This window comes from Microcebus murinus, chromosome 14 (assembly GCF_040939455.1).
Source record: "Microcebus murinus isolate Inina chromosome 14, M.murinus_Inina_mat1.0, whole genome shotgun sequence".
Classification (NCBI taxonomy): Eukaryota; Metazoa; Chordata; class Mammalia; order Primates; family Cheirogaleidae; genus Microcebus; species Microcebus murinus.
Window position 1 is genome coordinate 42,607,895 of NC_134117.1, and position 21,193 is coordinate 42,629,087.

A 21,193-nucleotide genomic window follows, 5' to 3' on the forward strand; every position below is an offset into this window, starting at 1 on the left:
TCACTGTAGACCACTAGCCCCAGCTGAGTCTTCAGGTGACTGCGGCCACATGAGGGACTCTAGCTGAGATCAGCTAAGAACTGTCTACCTTAGCCCAACTCAAATTGCACATCTACCGAACTGTGTGCAAATAAAGCAAATATTTTAAATCACAAAATCTGAAACAATAACTTAACTTTTAGTTTCTCTTTTCTATTTTAAAAATACAGAAAAGGCATTAAATATATAAACTTAGCACTTTTCTCATGGGAAAATCATAAATAATATCACATTTGCTTTTAATATTTATTTTGCACCTAAAATTAAGGCTTCTTTAAAACAAAATTGCCAGAGTCAGTCTTGAGTTTCAGCTATCCATTCATTTATTTATTAATAACCTATTTTATGGCAGGACTATTGAGAAACTGATCATGTATCAGTAAACAAAAAGATAAAAATTCCTGCCCTCAGAGTTTACACATTGAGCAGTCATAGACAATCCAATTCCAAAATATATTGTCTTCTGATACATTAGCATTATAATGACATTCATAATTTTCAAGGGAAAAACATGCAAAGATAAATTTTTATATTATACTAATAATCATTCTTACCCTCATGCCAAGCACCAAGAACCCAATCTCTTCCATTAATGGGTACTTGCTGACCTGTTGCTGAATCTTCTCAGATGAGGCAAAAGGATCATAGCTTTTTCGCCCTATCTTTACATCCATTATACAGGGCTTATTAAATTTATGAGTCACATCTTCCAGTTTTAGGTATAAATCTGTTATTAAAGAAAAACCTTAATTAGTAATAGGCAAATATATTACTACTTAAGTAAGTGCCAAGGGAAAACAAAATGTTAGGAAATCCTTAAACAAGTTAAAATAAGTCTAGTTGACAATTATTATTCCACCTGAAAAAAAGACTGACCAATAAATTTATACAAAGTATAAATATCATAAACACTTAACAGAGACAATTAAATAATATTCAACCATAAGCAAAGGTATGAAGTAGATATAACATTTCCAAGGACATCAAAAAAGCAATGAGATTATTTCAAAGCTGTTCCAGAATTAATTCCCCTTTTGAATATAATTTATTTTATCTATGCCTCAGCAGATCTTTTTAGTATCTTAATAATTCTTTAAAATTTATTCTTCATTTAAAATTAGAAATAGAACTAAATTCTTCCCACAAAGTAATACAACAGAAGTAGAGGTTAAGGTTAGGAAAGGGTAAACCAATCCAAATGATGATCACTGCCAAACACATATTCTAGTCTTTCTAATTTAAAAGGAAAAAACAAATATCTTGCTTTTTAGAATACAAGCAAACCTCAAAAGTTGGTCTATAAATCACTTTGGCAGCCTGCATACATCTTTCCACAGGAAACTTTACATAGAGATTCAAGTATAATATTATAAAAGCCCCAGTTATCATATACAGCTGACCTGCAAGGGTCCAGGGCCACTGAGGAAAGAAGAAAAGAAATTCTTTCCCCCTCTCCTGGGTAAAAGAATCTTCTCTAAGTTTTGAATGAGATCATGATTTGTTCTTTTTTTTTTTGAGACAGAGTCTCAATTTGTTGCCCAGGCTAGAGTGCTGTGGCGTCAGCCTAGCTCACAGCAACCTCAATCTCCTGGGCTCAAGCAATCCTGCTGCCCTCAGCCTCACGAGTAGCTGGGACTACAGGCATGCGCCACCATGCCCGGCTAATTTTTTCTATATATATTAGTTGGCCAATTAATTTCTTTCTATTTATAGTAGAGACAGGGGTCTCGCTCTTGCTCAGGCTGGTTTTGAACTCCTGACCTCGAGCAATCCGCCTGCCTGAGCCTCCCAGAGTACTAGGATTATAGGTGTGAGCAACCTCGCCCGGCCAAGATCATGATTTTTAAGTTATCTATAAGAAGCATTTCTCTTAAAAACTTCTCATCAAAGACAGAATAGATTATATCCTGCTGTCTATCACCATGACAAATAATGTTAGAGAAGATATTTATATTTATAAATACATATATGTATATATATTCTGAACTAAATAAAAGGGTACTAAGGGTAAGAGAAGCCTTAACCTCTAATGTCCTTTCTTTGTCCCTGTCCCACCAAGACTAGCATGGTTACTAAATTACAACCAGAAAGTCTGTGCTTAAGACCTAAATGCTAGAAGAAAAAGAAATAAACTTTTTGTGAGGAGACACAGTCTCACTCTGTTGCCCGGGCTAGAGTGCTGTGGTATCAGCCTAGCTCACAGCAACCTCAAACTCCTGGGCACAAGCGATCCTCTGCCTCAACTTCCAGAGTAACTGGGACTACAGGTGTGTGCCACCATGCTGGACTAATTTTTTTTTTTTCTGTTTTTAGTAGAGATAGGGTCTCACTCTTGCTGAGGCTGGTCTCAAACTCCTGACCTCAAGTGATCCTCCCATCTCAGCCTCTCAGAGTGCTAGGATTACAGGCGTGAGCCACTGCGCCCGGCCCAAAACAAAAATATTTTTTAAATATAAGTTTTTTAAATTAAAAAAAAAAAAAAAAGAAATTTGTGCTGAACCAAAAATGAGAACAACCCAGCTAGGGCTTGAAAAAGTTTTAAACTCCTCAGATTTCAAAGACATAAATCTTCTACTTCAAGGGTAAAAGATAAATTTTATCCCATCGACAAAGGAAGACGGGAGGAGGGTTTTGACTATGAAGAAGTAGGTGAAATTCTGTGTTTAAAAGATAACTACAGGCAGGACGTGGTGGCTCACGCCTGTAATCCTAGCACTCTGGGAGGCCGAGGCAGGCAGATCTTTCAGGAGTCAGGAGTTTGAAACCAGCCTAAGCCAGAGCGAGACCCCGTCTCTACTAAAAATAGAAAGAAATAAATTGGCCAACTAAAAATATACATACAAAAAATTAGCCGGGCATGGTGGTGCATGCCTGTAGTCCCAGCTATTCGGAAGGCTGAGGCAGGAGGATCACTTGAGCCCAGGAGATTGAGGTCGCTGTGAGCTAGGCTGATGCCACGGCACTCACTCTAGCCTGAGCAACAAAGTGAGACTCTGTCTCTAAATAAATAAAAAATAAAAGATAACTACAGGATGGTATGAGAAGATGGGGAAGAAAGCAGCACAGGACCATTCCCTTCAGATTCTCTCCTCCTATCTCCAAAGCAAAAGGGAAGGAAAAAGGGATGGAAAAAGATGCTCTCTCTATAGTTGCATAAGAATTTCAGTAACAAGGCTTCCATTTCAAATATCAGAAAAATCTAATTAGACTATAATACAGTAGATCCGTGGCATTTACTAATTTATCATTACTTTAGAATCAAGAGACTCCAAAAATCTCACTGTGGTGAAGCTATATGGAAATATAAAGATAGTGAGTGAACCCTGCTAACTATCACAGCATCTGTATCCCAGCAAAGGGTTATTATTTTCTATTAATAAATATTAATAGAATTAATCACTACCAATTTGGTAGTGATTAAAAACAAACAATAAACTCTTTATGATAAGCAGAGGTGACAGAAGCCAGATAGAGACTTAGCAAGTCTGGAAATGAAATCCCTATTTCTACCTTCTCTTCTTAGAAAAGAGGAAAATACAAATGCAAACTCCCCATCTTAAAGGAACACAATAAATGTTTGCTGAATGAATGAGTGTTTGCCCTTCCCATTCCTACTGCCTAGTGGAACTTTGGACTCAGCCTTCCTCGTGCTATAATAAATTGAGTCATTCCTTCAGTAAATAGGGCTAAGTATCATGGGTATTATATGATGTTATTTAGACTAGCCAAATGTGTTCTTCTTTATCTTATTTTCAGGTTTTTGACATGTTTTATATGATTAAAATCACCAAACAACCATGAAATTACTTATTAGCCTTCAGAAATAAACCTTAAGTTAAGGCCTACTGAGGATTAGTTTGGTACTTTCAGTTCTCTGGCCTCAAATCTTTTTTTAAGTGAAAATAAGAATTTGAGATCTCATTTTTCTTTCCCTTGAAGTTATGAAAATAAATATCAAAACCTGCTTTAGAGGCTGGGCATGGTGGCTCACGCCTGTACACCTAGCACTCTGGGAGGCTGAGGAAGGAGGATCACTCGAGGTCAGGAGTTCGAGACCAGCCTGAGCAAGAGCAAGACCCTGTCTCTATTAAAAATAGAAAGAAATTAACTGAACAACTAAAAATATATAGAAAAACAAATTAGCTGGCCATGGTGGCGCATGCCTGTAGTCCCATACTCGGAAGGCTTAGGCAGAAGGATCGCTTGAACCCAGGAGTTTGAGGTTGTTGTGAGCTAGGCTGATGCCATGGCACTCTAGCCCGGGCATCAGAGCGAGACTCTGTCTCAAGAAAAAAACCACAACTGCTTTAGAGATGCAATTATTAAGAAAGAATGTGTTGCCAGGCAAACAAAGTGGCAAAAAAAAAAAAAAAAAAAAAAAAAAGAAAGAATGTGATGTTGAGTATCTAGCAGCTTACCACAAGTGCTTTTGAAGAAGGTAAATAGGAAAATAGGACATAATCTGAGTACTAAGATTTTTACTAATTTTTTTTATAGGCCATCATCAATAGAAATAAATTTGAATATTAATTCACTCTGAAAAATGCTATTAGCAAATTCTTTCCCTAAAATAGAAGTAGTAGGTCAATGTTGAGATTCAGTTACTCAAATGATAAGTTATTTTACTACAAGGCAGTCTCATTTATAAGGCAATGCCACAGACTAGATAACAAAGGACACCTTTTCAGCTAGGCCCCTCTGGGTATACAGTGAAACAGTATTTTTCCATTTGCAGGTCACAACCCACAGTCCATTACTGGACTGTAAATTCAACTTAATGGGTTGTAACCAAAAGTTTCTTGAATGAAAAGTTCTTGGATGAAAGAGAAAAGAGAAAAATGACTATCTCACAGCAAGACTAAGTATCATGTGGTTTAGTTTCATCTTAAAAACACTGAGTTGTGATGTAAAAATGTATTTATTAAATGTCATAGACTAGTTTTAAAAAACATTTGATTCGACAGAACGTCACTATGTCATTATGATGTCTGCCCAACTCAAGAGCTATCCTCAGACTCACAGAGGTGGCCCCTTTGCAATCACTGTCACACTTTGGGAATCTAGCCCCACAGCCATATAGACACCAAAGCAGCAGCAAACATCCTGACACAAGCTTGGCCAGTATTGCCAACTTGGACTTGGGACTCAGATAACCTATTGGTGACTTCTATGGATGACTGGTGCTACAGAAGCACAGGAAGGCAGAGGAAAGAAGAGGAAGGGTTGAGGAAATGACGACAAAACACAGAAAGAGTTCTCTCTAAGCTCTGATAGAGTTCAGTTTCTGATTCCAGTCCCATTCTAGGCTTAGATGCATAGCTCTTGACTTTCACAAGACACCCCTGTATCCTTATAATTCTTCCTTTTTATTAATCAAGTTCAAGTTTATTTCTACAACTCGTATCCAAAGAATCTTAACTGAAATGGCTGAGTGTGTAAAGCAATGGCTGCTCTGAAAGCAGAGAAAGCAAGCTCAAAATCTCAACTCCACCATTTGCTAGCTTGTGACCTCAACAGGACTTCTCTAAACTCCAAATTATATGTAAAATGGAGATATTTATAGAATCTACCACAGGGATATCATGAAGACTAAATGAGATAAATACATTGTAAAGTGCTTAGTATAGTGTCAGTCCTAGTTCCATAAATGAAAGTAACAATATTCCCTCACTGCTTCAAAAATAAAATTTCGCATATTCAAGATGTAATTATTGTCAAGGCACTGGTCTAGGATATATAAGTGAACAAAAGAAGATAAAAATCCTGTCTTCATAGAGCTGCTTTTTTTTTTTTTTTTTTTTTGAGACAGAGTCTCGCTTTGTTGTCCAGGCTAGAGTGAGTGCCGTGGCATCAGCCTAGCTCACAGCAACCTCAAACTCCTGGGCTCAAGCAATCCTGCTGCCTCAGCCTCCCGAGTAGCTGGGACTACAGGCATGCGCCACCATGCCCGGCTAATTTTTTCTATATATATCAGTTGGCCAATTAATTTCTTTCTATTTATAGTAGAGATGGGGTCTCGCTTTTGCTCAGGCTGGTTTCGAACTCCTGACCTCGAGCAATCCGCCCGCCTCAGCCTCCCAGAGTGATAGGATTAGAGGCGTGAGCCACCGCACCCAGCCTTATAGAGCTGCTTTTTAAGAGCAGAAATAGGGCCGGGCGCTGTGGCTCACGCCTGTAATCCTAGCTCTTGGGAGGCCGAGGCGGGCGGATTGCTCAAGGTCAGGAGTTCAAAACCAGCCTGAGCAAGAGCGAGACCCCGTCTCTACTATAAATAGAAAGAAACCAATTGGCCAACTAACATATATATATATAAAATTAGCCGGGCATGGTGGCACATGCCTGTAGTCCCAGCTACTCGGGAGGCTGAGGCAGAAGGATTACTTGAGCCCAGGAGTTTGAGGTTGCTGTGAGCTAGGCTGACGCCACGGCACTCACTCTAGCCTGGACAACAAAGTGAGACTCTGTCTCAAAAAAAAAAAAAAAAAAAAAAGAGCAGAAACAGCATTATATTTAGCATAACACCTGGTACACATCTGGTACTCACTAAACATTTATTAATTTTACCTGTAAGTACATGTAAATATTAAACATGCAGTGTTAACAAATATTAATACCTGATAACTATGTCAGGTCACCAATGAGTCCAGGTTGAACTTCAATATTCAGTATAAATAGAAATATAAGATGATTCTCTGGAGTTTACACATACCCTTCCAAATAAGATAAGCACAATTTAATACCCACAAAATAAAAAGATGTAGTCACAACTCAATTAGGTGTTTGAAAATGGATACTCTCCAACTCTTGAGGCTAATATCAAGCCTTAGCCTGCAGTTAAATATTAACGAGAACATCTACTTATTATACATTGATTTTATCTCAGTTAAAATAACCCTCTGTTGCATGTGTCATGACTATAAAACACACTCCATCCAACCACTAACCTCAAGCAGGCCTTTAATGTTGCTCAACTATACTATATTTCCAAAATCTAGTCATTTCCATCCTCTCAGATTACTATTTCATACTTCCTTCCTCATCCATACTCCCAGCTTGCTTCTCTATTTATTTTTTAATTCTGAAGAAAAAATTACAGATTAGTTATGGTAAAGATCACTGCAGTAAATATGAGAGCTGAGTATTTTTTTAGACTATATTAATGGCAAAAAGATGATGATAGGCGGGGCGCGGTGGCTCACGCCTGTAATGCTAGCACTCTGGGAGGCCGAGGCAGGAGGATCTCTCAGGAGTCAGGAGTTCGAAACCAGCCTGAGCAAGAGCGAGACCCCGTCTCTACTAAAAATAGAAAGAAATTAATTGGCCAACTAAAAATATATAGAAAAAATTAGCTGGGCATGGTGGTGCATGCCTGTAGTCTCAGCTACTCAGCAGGCTGAGGCAGAAGGATTGCTTGAGCCCAGGAGTTTGAGGTTGCTGTGAGCTAGGCTGACGCCATGGCACTCACTCTAGCCTGAGCAACAAAGTGAAACTCTATCTCAAAAAATAAAAAATAAAAAATAAAAAATAAAAAGATGATGATAGCAAATAGAAAATATGCTCTAAAATTCATAAAAAAAAATCTGATAGACTAATAGGATGGATATATTCTATCCAGAATAGTTTAAGTTCACCATGCCTGTAATCCTAACACTCTGGGAGGCCGAGGTAGGAGGACTGCTTGAGCTCAGGAGTTCAAGACCAGTCTGAGCAAAAGTGAGATCCCTCTCTACTAAAAACAGAAAAATTAGCCAGGCACACTGGCATGCACCTGTAGTCCTAGCTACTCGGGAGGCTGAGACAGGATTGCTTAAGACCAGGAGTATGAGATTGTAGTGAGCTATGATCATGTCACTGCACTCTATCCAAAACAACAGACTGAGACTCTTTCTCAAAAAAAAAAAAAAAGAATATAAATTAGACTATATTAATATGTTTGAAAAATAGCTTATAAAATTATATATTTCATATGATATAATTTATAAGACAAAATTTTGAATATTAAAAAACAGCAGACCTGATTTTTACATATATACATATATATGTGTACAAATCACAAAGACACATAGCATAATTAACTAGATTTACTTTTATAAATTCAGGAAACACTATTTAGGGCAACTGCTTCTTAAGAAGCCAGTCCTTAAGAAGTCTAAGGACTGACACTTGTATACCTGAGATCTGAGAGAAATATTCTATAAAGCTTAGTCCTGGCATTAGTATAATAAATAAAAGAACATCTACTCTTATAAATATGTGGAGTTCATTTCAAGAGATCACAGAGACTAGAAATATAGTTAAATATAGCAATGGCCAATAACTTGTTATTTATTTAATTTATAGAAAATATACAGAATTTCTATAGTTCCTTAATTAATCTTTTAGAGGTGAAGATCATGAAAATAACTACCAGGTGTTCCAAAATACAACACTTCATGCTGTTATAAGTAGAATATTAAGTAAGATTTCTCAGTGGCCCTACTACTCAAAATATAATGTTTCAGGCTGTTGATGATAGTATAAGATTATACAAGGTTACTATGAATGAAGGAAATTTGTAGAAAAATTAAATATAATTGTCTTAAACATAAATTAAATAAATTATTTTATAATATATTTGGTCTAAAAAAATTCCTTTAGTAAATTTTCTACTGCTAGAATATAGTCTTTAAGAGAGGTAATAAACCTCAAGGCTTTCCCAAGAAAAGAAAAAAAGTGAAAAAAATAAAAATAAAAATAAATAAATAAATAAAAAGAGGTGGAAATTCCCAGTATTAAAGGAGGAAAAATGAAAACATTTAAATTATGGAAAAATCAAAAATTCTACAGATAAGTTAATAGTAAAGATGAGATAATCAGTTCCTTTAAAGGAAAGACAAAGGGGAGGAATTTTTGGGAATAGAAGGAAGACTTATTTAGATCCCCTTAATGAATAGTATTGATTATATAAACTATGAAAATATGAGTTCCAAGCTTTATTAAGTGTTTTCCTACTGTTTCTGGAAAATCACTAGTTATTAGTTACCATCTTTGCTTCTGAAACACCCCCCCCCCACAAAAGGAGAAAAGGGTAGGTAGGAAACCACTGGCCAACTATGAAGCCACATGGAAAAATGGATATGACCTTGTTTTTCCACATCAGTCATCAGCTATTTCTGAGAACAACAGAAGTTGAAAACAGAATTATAAGTAGAGAACCTGAGCCTCCAAACTTGGGATAAAAAGAGAGGGAGGGAACAGACATATATGCTAGCTTCTTTCAGTTTATGCTTCCTAAAACTTGACTAGCAGCTAGCTCCAGCAACCTACAAATAAATCAGGCTGGAGATTACATTTGAAAACTCTCAATTTGCTCAAACCTACTTGATGTTATACTTTTCTATCTCTCCAAATAACTAACAATATCTAAAAGGTTTTTGATGGTTCGTGTACTAGGCTTCTATGTGTTTGCACAGATGTACAAATGAGATTTATTATATACGTTAATAACTAGCTTGAGAAAAGATAACTGCCAACAGATGTTGTATTTTTAAAAATCCCACTGGTCATGTTATAAAATTAAACTATGGTAATGATTATACAACTGTGAATATACTAAAAATCACTGAATTGCATGCTTTAAATGGGTGAGTTTTATGGTATGTAAATTAAATCTCAATAAAACTGTCATAAAAAATTAAAAGATCTTATTGGTCACCATATTCTTATACTTGAACAAGTTGACTTTTAGCATTTTACTAATTTGGATTATAAAAAACCATATCAGCTTTATAAAACTCTACCTTAAACACCTAATAAAGATGCCCAGGCTCACACTTGTAATCCCAGCACTTTGGGAGGCTAGGGCAGGAGGATCACTTGAGCCCAGGAGTTAGAGGTTACAGTGAGTGATAAGCCACTGCACTCTGTGTGGACAACAGAGTAAGACCCTGTCTCTAAAAACAAAAAAAAAGAAAGAAAGAAAAAAAAAAAGATGCTCAAACAAAAAGAAAAGACAGAAAATAATGTCATTAATTTAAGGCTATGTAAAGCACAGTAATGCAAACCATAGAATTTTACTAAAACTTAGGACATCTTATATTTCTTTCATTTATAATCAAAAGAACACAAAGATGATTCTATGAATTCTCTAGAAAAATCAAAACTAAACAATCTGCACAGTCCAACAGTTTTGTCCAACTTCTTTCAGAGTTAATAAAGTAGGAAAGGAATAGAAAATCCTTTGAGACAACTGTTGATATTACTGGACCACTTTATATCATGTATACTTTATACCCTGTCCTTTTTCCCCTTCTGTTTACATTTTCTCTTCTCTTCTCATCTTAGTAGCACCAATATCTCCAGTCATATTCAAACAAGAGAATTAAATTTTACAAAATATTCTCACACAACATGCATCTTCACAACTCTATTTAAATGTCTTTAAATCTATAGAAGAAAACATAGTGCTCAAAAAAGGTTACTGGTTAGCCAAGTTCATAAAACTTGTAAATAACCAAGGTAGAAGAAGCCAAGTCTTTTGACTTCAAAGTTACTGCCCTTTCTATATTAGCACAGATGAACCTCAAGATTATTTAGTATTAAAGACCAAAAAGGTTGATTACTAACAAGTCCTTGATTTTTTAATCATGTGCTAGTAATCCTAAACTAAAAATGTTATTTTTAAGTAAAATATTTCTTCTCTTATCCAAAATCTTTTTGTATACTCTGCTTTTCAAGTAATGACACTATGTTTGCTCAGTTATTTTATCATTTCCAAACAATCTTTTAAACTGAGCTTTTAATTATCTAGACTTCTAATCAAACACCATCTTCAGCAACCTTTGTTAATCTTTCAATGTCACTTTACTGAGGAATGATGATTTGTTCTAAAAGTAAACAGCAACCAGGCCAGGCATGGTAGCTCACACCTATAATCCTAGCACTCTGGGAGGCAGAGGCGGGAGGATTGCTCGAGGTCAGCAGTTCAAGACCAGCCTGAGCAAGAGCAAGATACGTCTCTACTAAAAATAGAAAGAAATCAATTGGCCAACTAAAAATATATAGAAAAAATTAGCCAGGCACGGTGGCGCATGCTTGTAGTCCCAGCTACTCGGGAGGCTGAGGCAGGAGGATTGCTTGAGCCCAGAAGTTTGAGGTTGCTGTGAGCTAGGCTGATGCCAGGGTACTCACTCTAGCCTGGGCAACAGAGACTCTCTCTCCAAAAAAAAACAGCAACCAGCAGCCAAGTTCAATGGAATCTACATACTTTAACTTCTTCTTTCCTTTATCTTGTATATAACATTCCTGAAAAGTGCCACTTGGAGCAAACTAAAAAAAAAAAAAAAAGGGGGGGGGAGACATTAACAATGAAAAACTCTAAGGGATCTCTACAAGCATGTGTGCAAGAGATTATAAAGAGAATGATAAACCGGGCACAGTGGCTCACATCTGTAATCCTAGCACTCTGGGAGGCAAGAGCAAGAGGATCACTTACTGTCAGGAGTTCAAGACCTGCCTGAGCAAGAGTGAGACTTCATCTCTACATAGAAAAATTAGCCAGGCATGGTAGCAGATGCCTATAGTCTCAGCTACTCAGGAGGCTGAGGCAGGAGGATGGCTTGAGTCCAGGAGTTCCAGGTTACAGTGACCTGTGATGAAGCCACTGCACACTAGCCTGGGAGACAGAGGGAGACTCTGTCTCAAAAAAAAAAAAAGGGGGGGAGGGTAATCGCAATGACTTGTAAAGTAATTTAAATAAAATGCTGCTCTGAATCATAAAAGTATATATATTCGAGACTAAAAGGCCTTTAAACCCACAAAAAGAAGGAAGGAATTAAGAAAAGGTACAAGGTAGGGAGAGAAAAAAGAAAGAAATAGTTAATAAAGCCTCAGCTCACTTTCTTTTTTTCCCCATACAATTAAAGTACATGATACATAAACTAAGAACAGAAAAATAAAAATAAAAATAAAGTACATGAGAATCCTAAATACTGAAAGAAGTCAGCAATTTACTATTATCTAGCTGAGGATACTCACAGGGAAAAACATGATTTCCTATTAAGGAAACTTGGCACACAAAGTCAATGAGTCAAAAGAAGACAAGAACCAAGGAAAGGAACAAGCTGGGAGTGGAATCTTCTTCCCTGTCTGTTCTTAAAATGTGGTTCAAGAACTATCTACATCAGCAGAGTATAGTGGCTCATGCCTGTAATCCCTAGAGGCTGAGGCAGGAGGATTGCTTGAATCTAGGAGTTGGAGACCAGCCTGGGCAACACAGCTAGACCCTGTCTCTAAAAAAATATTTCAAAAATTAGCCAGGCAGGATGGCATAGGCCTATAGCCCAGCTACTTAAGAGGCTGATGTGACAGGAGCATTTGAGTCCAGGACTTCAAGTTTGCAGTGAACTATGATTATGTCACTGTACTCCAGCCTGGCAACAGAGCAAGAACCCATCTCATTCATTCATGTATTCATATATAAGTAACTATCTACATCAGAAAAACCTGTGGCTTTTATTTAACCAGTGTATCATTAAACCCCGACATAAACCTGCATAACCAAAATGTCTGGGAGTTAAGCCTATACATTTTCATTTTAACAAAACCATAGGTTATTCTTAAACCCATTCAAATTTAAAACCCTTTCCCCTCAATTCAACTTTGTCAAAGGTGAGGTAGTCAAGCTGCTCATTTAATTAAATTCTATCTGCTCTGGCAAAGGCCTTCAAGGGGCAAATACTGCTTCAAGTATTAATTAACATTAAGAAAGAGAAATTCTGTGCCCTTTTCTAGGTCATTTTATCATCTATGAAACTAAACAGTGTATATCAAAAGACTGTAATTTAAAGCCTGGAGGTGAGGAATAAAGGAATAGGAGATAGAAAGTTATACAGAGAAAATAATTTTCTTGTTTTTTTATTACTCAAAATGGGAAAAGAAATTGCGCAATAAATTAGAAAAGAATATCTGTAAATTAATATAGTATTGAGTACTTGTGTGTGTGTGTGTATATATACACTTCCATCCAACTATAACAGATTGGTTATTTACTTGCATATGCCATTCTAAAAAATGGTTATGAAAACAAAAGTATTAACAAGTTATATTTAGTGAAGGAAAAATCAAAAAGAAAAACACATATATCGTATGTTTTTAAAATACATACCAGGCAGGCAGATGGGAGGGGGAGGAGGGATGGGTATATACACACCTAATGGGTGCGGTGCGCACCATCTGGGTGATACCATGTTTTCCCGAAAATAACACCTACCCATAAAATAAGCCCTAGCAGGATTTCTAAGCATTTGTGCAATATAAGCCCTACCTCGAAAATAAGACCTAGTGATGGGTGTGGCTACGTAGCATACCTGCACAACCCATGCATTTCGTCACGGAGTGGTAAAGAAGTTTTCATCTGCCTCATCCTGACAGCTACTATCCCAGAGGTGAATGGAAAGGTGCAGGCAGCCCCACCAACAGGCTCCCCCTGTCAGGTCCTGGCCATCCTGTGCGTACTGCAAGCTGAGGCTTTGAGGGGAAAATAACATATCCCTTGAAAATAAGCCCTAGGGTGTCTTCTTGAGGAAAAATAAACATAAGACCCTGTCTTATTTTCGGGGAAACACGGTAGACACACTTGAAGCTCTCACTCAAGTGGGACAAAGGCAATATATGTAACCTAAACATTTGTACCCCCATAATATGCTGAAATTAAAAAAATTTTTTTAAAAAAAAATAAATGCACGTCAAAAATAAATAAATACATACTAGGCTTAATTTACATAATTCCTTTTAAAAAGCCACTCTCATGAATTAAAAGATGAATTTTTAAGAAAAGATTACCATTTGGTGCAGTGGGAGGTGACCAGATGCCATAATATTTTGGCAAATATTTTCGTAGCTCTAGAAGAACACCATCAGCACAATCAGCAGCATAAACCTGAAACAAAGAAAAACACTGTTAGTTTCTTAGAATGCTTTATAACTGTCCTGCACATTTCTCAAATAAAACATTGTGTTGAATCATAACTGAATCATGATTTATCAACTGTAAGTAAGTTGGAATAGCAAAAAAGATTACTGTGTGTATTCAGTGAATAACTATGTATTATTTAGAGTACACTCTTCTTGGTTATCTATTTCTAGCCTTTCACTGTCCTTGAACTATTTTACAACTAAGTTATAGATAACTGATAACAAATGCAAAATAATTGTTATCTATAGACATGCAAATAAATTCTGGCCAGAGGAGGTTCAACTAACTTTCCTATATGTTCCATGGGAGAAGGAAATTTAGTATCCATATATAAACTCATTTCACTCTGCCTTTATTCCATATAAATTTGTACTTCTTTGACTTCTCTTTTGAACCAGTTTTAACATCTGCCTGGTTCCCTCATCAAATAATGAGTTAAAGAAAATCTTCAAATGTATTTATTTTGATTCTGTAAGGAATTGTGATTTTATCTTTTTTTTTAAAAAAAAAGTATCCTTCAACACACTGTAAGTCTAACCATTGCTCATTTAATTCCTTGATTTATAACCACTAATAATTCTAGATACTAGAAATTTCTAATATCCCAGAACTAGGTTTTAGTATTTTTCCTGAAAAAAACAAAATATTTTTATTTTAAAAACTACTTGTAGGACATTTTATCCAATGAACTCTCAATGAACCAGGAATAAAGTAGATCTCTATGTACTGACCTAAACAAGTCCATGGTATATTTATAAGAGAAAAAAATAAAAGGCATATTGCACACATATACGTACAAGTTCATGAAATTAAGATACACCTGAGTGTATCACCTCTGTAAAACACACAGGAAAAATTACAAATATGCATTTAAAACATCATAGTTTATTCTGAGATAAAAATGAGAGAGTAGAGAGGTAAACTTTCTATTATTACTTTAAATATTTTTTAAAAAGTAGTGGGACTGGTGTTTACTGCAACATGCCAGATAAGATAATTCAAAAAATCCTTCTATCTAGAAATGTAAAGTAAAATATAACAAATATTTTCTTAGATTCATATCTGAGCTCTCAAGGAAAAAAAGGAAACTCATAGGCATCCAAAACTAAGAGGAAATAAAATGTGGTAAGCTGAGTAGTGATGTTTGGGCTTCACAGAAGTTCACACTGAATACCTGAATCAAAGGACCTCTGAATTCAGGCACCAGACAGAGGTGAGGGCAGAGTTATTATACTGAAACATGGAGAGTAGAAAAAATTCCAAATATTGAACAGTGAAAAGACTGGCTTCCCTCTCCCTTCCCAACCACTACATTCTAAGAATGCTGGCAGCCAAGCTGATTGAGAAAAAGAGAGAAGCAAATAAAAAATATTAGGAATAAAAAGGGAATCATAACTAGATACAGCATGATTTTTTAAACAATACTATGAAGGACTCTGCCAAGTGGACAATTTTGTATCAAAAAAAAAAAATACAATGGAGCTATATTCTACTATCACATTAACAAAAAAAATCTGAAGACCTTTAAGAAACTGAATCAGTTGTTAAAAATCTGTCCCTTCCCAGGAAAAAAGGAAAAACGGAAAGAAAGCATGAAAAAAAGGAAAGAAAAAAGAGAGAGAGACAGACAGACAGACAACAGGCTGCTCTGATGAATTTATAGATAAGTTCTATCAAGGCCTGTAAAGAACAAAAGCCTTATCTGATATAAATACTTCAACAAAACAGATAACTCATTTGATGAAGCTAAAAGAAATGTGATATCAAAGCCAGGTAAGGACAATATGTGAAGAAAATAATAGTTCAATCTCATTTATGCACATAGCTGGAAAAAAAAATCAAACACTACTAAATAAAATCTAGCAATGCATATTATTAAAAAAAAAAAAACCAAATAAAAAGACATGTTCAAGTAAGTTTTATTCCAGAAACGAAAGGTGATGATAATATAGAAATCTATTATCATATTTTACTACATTAACAGATTAAAGAAAGGAAAATCATACAATCATTTCCATAGCTACAGAAAAGGTAGCTGAAAAATATTCAATACTCCTGTGTCAAATTGTTTCTTAAAATAAAAATAGGAAAGATGTTGTGTATTTTTCCTTCCCTCCACTCTTCTCCACCCAAGAGGCTGACTTGAATCAACTGTAGCAGGGTTGTTCCTTGCTTCTTTTTTTTTTTTTTTTTTTTTTTTGGAAACAGAGTCTTACTCTGTCACCCCAGCTAGAGAGTGGCCATGGCATCAGCCTAGCTCATGGCACCTTAAACTCCTGGGCTCAAGCAATCCTTCTGCCTCAGCCTCCCAAGTAGCTGGGACTACAGGCATGCGCCACCATGCCCAGCTAATTTTTTTCTATTTCTGGTAGAGAAGGAGTCTTTCTCTTGCTCAGGCTGGTCTCCAACTCCTGACCTTGAGCAATCCTCCCACCTCAGCCTCCCACCCAGAGTGCTAGGATTACAGGCATAAGCCACCACACCTGGCCAGTCCCTCGCCTCTTGCCATTGCCAACAAGAAACTGGAGGGTTGGAGTAGAGCTGAGGTCAGGTTATTTACTTCTCTAGCTCCCTCCTTACCAGGCCATAGGCTCCTCCTAAAGTTATCTTCCCTGTGATCCAGGAACCACTCTCCCTCCTTGCCCCTTCAGGCCCGGGACAGTATAACTTTATATTATCTTTTGCAGGTTGCCATAAACTCTGGCCACACCTTTGTAAATAGTCCCTTTATTAAACCAACAGTGTATCATTTGTTTCTAGACAAAACCTTTCCTTAAGCTGAGAAGAAACAGCTACCGCAAACTCAGAATGAGAATCTCTAAGAAATGAAACAGAAAATACTAGATGATATCACATGCAATAAAGCACTGTTTTCACAATGCTTTTATTTCCATTATATACACACAGTAAACTAGGACATGCTGTCAAATATATTTCTTACTGTGAGTCACCAGAAAACTGAGAAATACTTTGAATATGACAAAACAAATCTTACCTGACTTACCATATTATAGAATTCCAGCTCTCTTGGGCCCCTTGGAGGTGGCTGTAATTGTTTCAAAACTGTGCCGTCTGGATGTTGCAGGATACCTACGTAAAAAAAATTAGAATTTTTTAATGCTCTAATAATAATGTAACTTGCTGCACAAAACAGATTAAATGTTCCTAAAGCGACAGGTAAAATAATTTCATAAATTTAAGGATTTACTTTTACTTATTTCAGAATACTCAACCAACACGTTTTAGTACTTGTTATATGTAAAACATCAGAATATAAATTCAAAATAGCTTAGTTTAATTGTCTCCAACCACACTGCTCCCTCATGGCCCCCTTAGACTTAAAATATGTGTTAAATTTTTACAAAAATTTCTCAGTGATAGACTTTCCCTGAGATGTTAATTGATAGTTAAACAAAGAAGCAAGTGAAAAGCAACAGCACAAATTGATCCCACTTTTAAAAACAGAAGGAAAAAATACATGTTAACAGTGGCAATATATAAATTTCCTACTTGGTAATTTTTTAAAAGTCTCTCTCATCTGTTATAAGAAAGCAACCAACAAATGTTCCTGATTCAGATGTACTGTATACAGTTGTACAGACAGTACAAGGATATCTAGCCAATGGGAAAAGTGACAGCAGAATCAGGCACCAAGCCTGGAGCAGGAAGGGGCACATTTTTATAATCTGACCATTCAAAGGGGGAGACTTTTTCTAAGCTCCTCATACGGGTACCAACACTGGCCCTATCCCTATCCTATGAAGACTCGTTCCCAAAATTTTAAGTTAAAATATTAAATGTTTATGTATTTATCATAAAATCATGCTAATTAGAACAAAATATGGCTTAAATAAATCTATTTAGAACTTGGGTGAAATATTCCATTTGAGTTTCTATTTTTTTTTTTAGCAAGTGTTAGAAATTTTTAACCATGGCAAAAGTGCAGAATTCAATCACTAGAAGCAGAAAGTCTCAACTAAAAAGGTATAGCAATAAATATTTTTAAGACCTAGCTAGAGAAGGGAGGTAAATGTTAATCTATATGGATAAGATTGATTGGCAAACAGTCAAAAGATTATGGGACTTCAAGGAGTAGTCTAACATACCTAAAAATTACTGAAGAGGAATTCTGTTCCTGAAGGTTGAGAGGGAGAACAAGAAGGGCCTTTAGGCCCGGTGCGGTGACTCACGCCTTTAATCCTAGCACTCTGGGAGGCCGAGGCAGGTGGATTGCTCTAGGTCAGGAGTTCGAAACCAGCCTGAGCAAGAGCGAGACCCCGTCTCTACTATAAATAGAAAGAAATTAATTGGCCAACTAATATATATAGAAAAAAATTAGCTGGGCATGGTGGCAAATGTCTGTAGTCCCAGCTACTTGGGAGGCTGAGGCAGGAGGATCGCTTGAGCCCAGGAGTTTGAGGTTGCTGTGAGTAGGCTGATGCCACAGCACTCACTCTAGGCTAGGCAACAAAGTGAGACTCTGTCTCAAAAAAAAAAAAAAAAAAAGAAGGGCCTTTACTCCCATGGTTACGACGTTTTCTATGGGGCTAGTGATGAGTGGTAGATGCAAAGAAGCCTTGAGGAACAAAATTTTAAAGGGGAAAAAATGGGGCATTCATAAATGAGCAGAGAACCATGGCAGCTTCTCTACTTTGAGGTAGGCACCTGGTCTAGATATAGGTAATCTTCCTATTAGACAAATGCATTTTATCAGACAAGCAGAAATCAGTCTGGCTATAGACAACAGTATGGGGAAGTAGAATGGACTAGAGGTTACAACACTCCCAACACAAAAACAGATTGCTTGGTCCAACAAGTCTCCCATATTACTCATCCTGCAATGCAACCCCTCAAATTTTTGAGAAAGCAGAAGATGGTAACCCCAGGCATTCTCCAGCTGAGTGAATTCCACAACCAAATAAACCGACAGTATCTGAATCTGCAGCCAATCCCACCCGCAACCCGACCCCCATCTACCACTCAAACACTGTCAAGATTTTAAAAAGGAGGCATCTTGGAAACCTGAGCCAATAACAGATGAACTGAATCTAAGACTGCAGACTAGCACCAGCTCAACTAAACTCTACGAGGAACATACTTATAAACCCCTTGCCCTAAACAGAGGAAAGGGAATTGGGGGAGACAAAGCAAAAAATAGTACACTTACAAAATACAGTAAATAGCAGCCGATACACAACTGAACAAATCACTGTAATTAGCAAACAAGGATGTTAAAACAAAAATTATAAATACGTTAAAAAAATTATGAAAGTACCCTAAAATCAAAGTCTGAAAAGAAAAATAAAAGAAAAAAGTTTAAAAAATTTTTAAAAAATTATAAAAGAAGATGGATATAAATGCTGAAGAGATGAGGTATTTTGGGAGAAAAACGGACTCTAAAAAAAAAAAAACTAAAAGAAATTCTAAAACCAAAAAGGCACAATATCTGAAATAAAAAATTCAATTAATAGGCCAGGTGTGGTGGCTCAAGCCTGTAATCCTAGCACTCTGGGAGGCCGAGGTAGGCAGATTGCTCAAGGTCAGGAGTTCAAAACCAGCCTGAGCAAGAATGAGACCCCATCTCTACTAAAAATAGAAAGAAATTAATTGGCCAACTAAAAACATATAGAAAAAATTAGCCGGGCATGGTGGCACATGCCTGTAGTCCCCACTACTCGGGAGGCTGAGGCAGAAAGATTGCTTGAGCCCAGGAGTTTAAGGTTGCTGTGAGCGAGGCTGATGCCAGGGCACTCCAGCCCAGGCAACAGAGTGAAAATCTGTCTTAAAAAAAAAAATTCATTTAACAGAATTAAGTCAACAAATGAACAATCACAGAAGAAAGGAGCAATGAATATTTGAACATTAAGAAAGACTAATAGAAAATATATAAATTAAAGCAAAAAAAAGAAAAGTACCTAAAAAGAAAAAGGAAATATAGCATTATAAATCTGTAGGGTACTAGTAAGCATTTTAACAAACATGTAGTTGGAGCTATCATCAGGAGAAAAGAGAACGGATCAGAGAAAAAATTGTGGGCTTCCACTTTCCACCTAAGACATAGAAAGCTAGAAAGAACATTGCTCTCACTTGATAACAAGAAACAGCTAGATAATCTACAAAATCATAACCTTTCTTGAAACCATGATGGAGCTGAGATAGTAAATAACAAAATGAACTCTAAGGAAAGACTCATACCACTATGAAAAGGTAGATGGGAACACTGGAGAAGCATGGGAAGATGAGGCCATCTTACAAGAAGATAAGAATAATACAGCTAAAATTTTTAACAAATATCTAAAGGCAAAGTATAGGTTAGGATGAAAGCACAGAACTCCTAGAAATTGCAAACATTTGCATCATCATCTCCAGGAACCTCTCTCTTCCAGGCCATCAAGATAAAGATTAGAGCAACCAGAAATAAATGATCCTCAGAGATATAAGCTTTGAGGAAGGGAATCACCACTACTGCAAGAAAAACAACCCTTTCCCCTGTGGAACAAAAGTCTTAAGCTGTTGAAGTAAGGGCATCAAATCATGTTGTCTCCAAAGCACAGGTAAAGACCTGTTGTGGATGGGGTAAAAAAAAAAATATATATATATATATATTCTCCTACCCTGGTAGTTACAGAGAGACAGGAAATCATACTGGATCCTGATTTCATAGGTCTCCTATTGCTGGGTGAGGGAAATGAAATTCTCATGCAAAGGATGTGCTGAAGACACAAGGCAGAGTTTGACTCCCACAGGAAAGGGTAGCAGGATCCCTGAATAAACTCCATTTCCAAGTATCAGGATTATAGAACCTACCCAACATTGCAGATGGACCAGGAAAAGAATATCTCTGCAGCCTAGTATCAGGCTAGCAATCACCAAAGCAAAAAACAACAGTACTCTACATTTGCAGAAAGGGCATGAACATGGAGAAAAACCATCTCTGAGGCTTAGGTGCACAAACACATAAAACAAAGGGTTAAAAACAGTAAACTGAGAAAAATCCTCTGGCAAATCAGACCCACCCTAAACATAAGGTAACACCAGTGGAATTTCAAATCCATGGTGCATTGAAAGGTATATTAGTGCATTGAAAGGCTCTGGCTGCCATAACAAAATACCATAGACTGGACAACTTAAACAACCGAAACTTATTTTCCCATAGTTCGGAAGGCTAAATTTCCCAGATCAAGGTGCTGATATTTGGTT

At 36.6% G+C, this 21,193-nt stretch overlaps 1 protein-coding gene across 2 annotated transcripts in view; it reads right to left on the reverse strand.

The window, feature by feature from the left end:
* Positions 1-21,193, reverse strand: part of IPMK (inositol polyphosphate multikinase) — a 47,376-nt gene that overhangs the window by 13,993 nt on the left and 12,190 nt on the right. Inside the window, exons 2-4 of one of the 2 annotated variants that reach the window (XM_012762835.3) lie at positions 16,998-17,083; positions 13,861-13,957; positions 594-766 (exon numbers count right to left, since the gene is read on the reverse strand). In XM_012762835.3, coding sequence (XP_012618289.1) covers positions 594-766; positions 13,861-13,957; positions 16,998-17,083 — 356 coding nt within the window. Of the gene's footprint in view, positions 1-593; positions 767-13,860; positions 13,958-16,988; positions 17,084-21,193 lie in introns of both variants that reach the window. The other variant, XM_012762834.3, reaches the window with a different exon arrangement.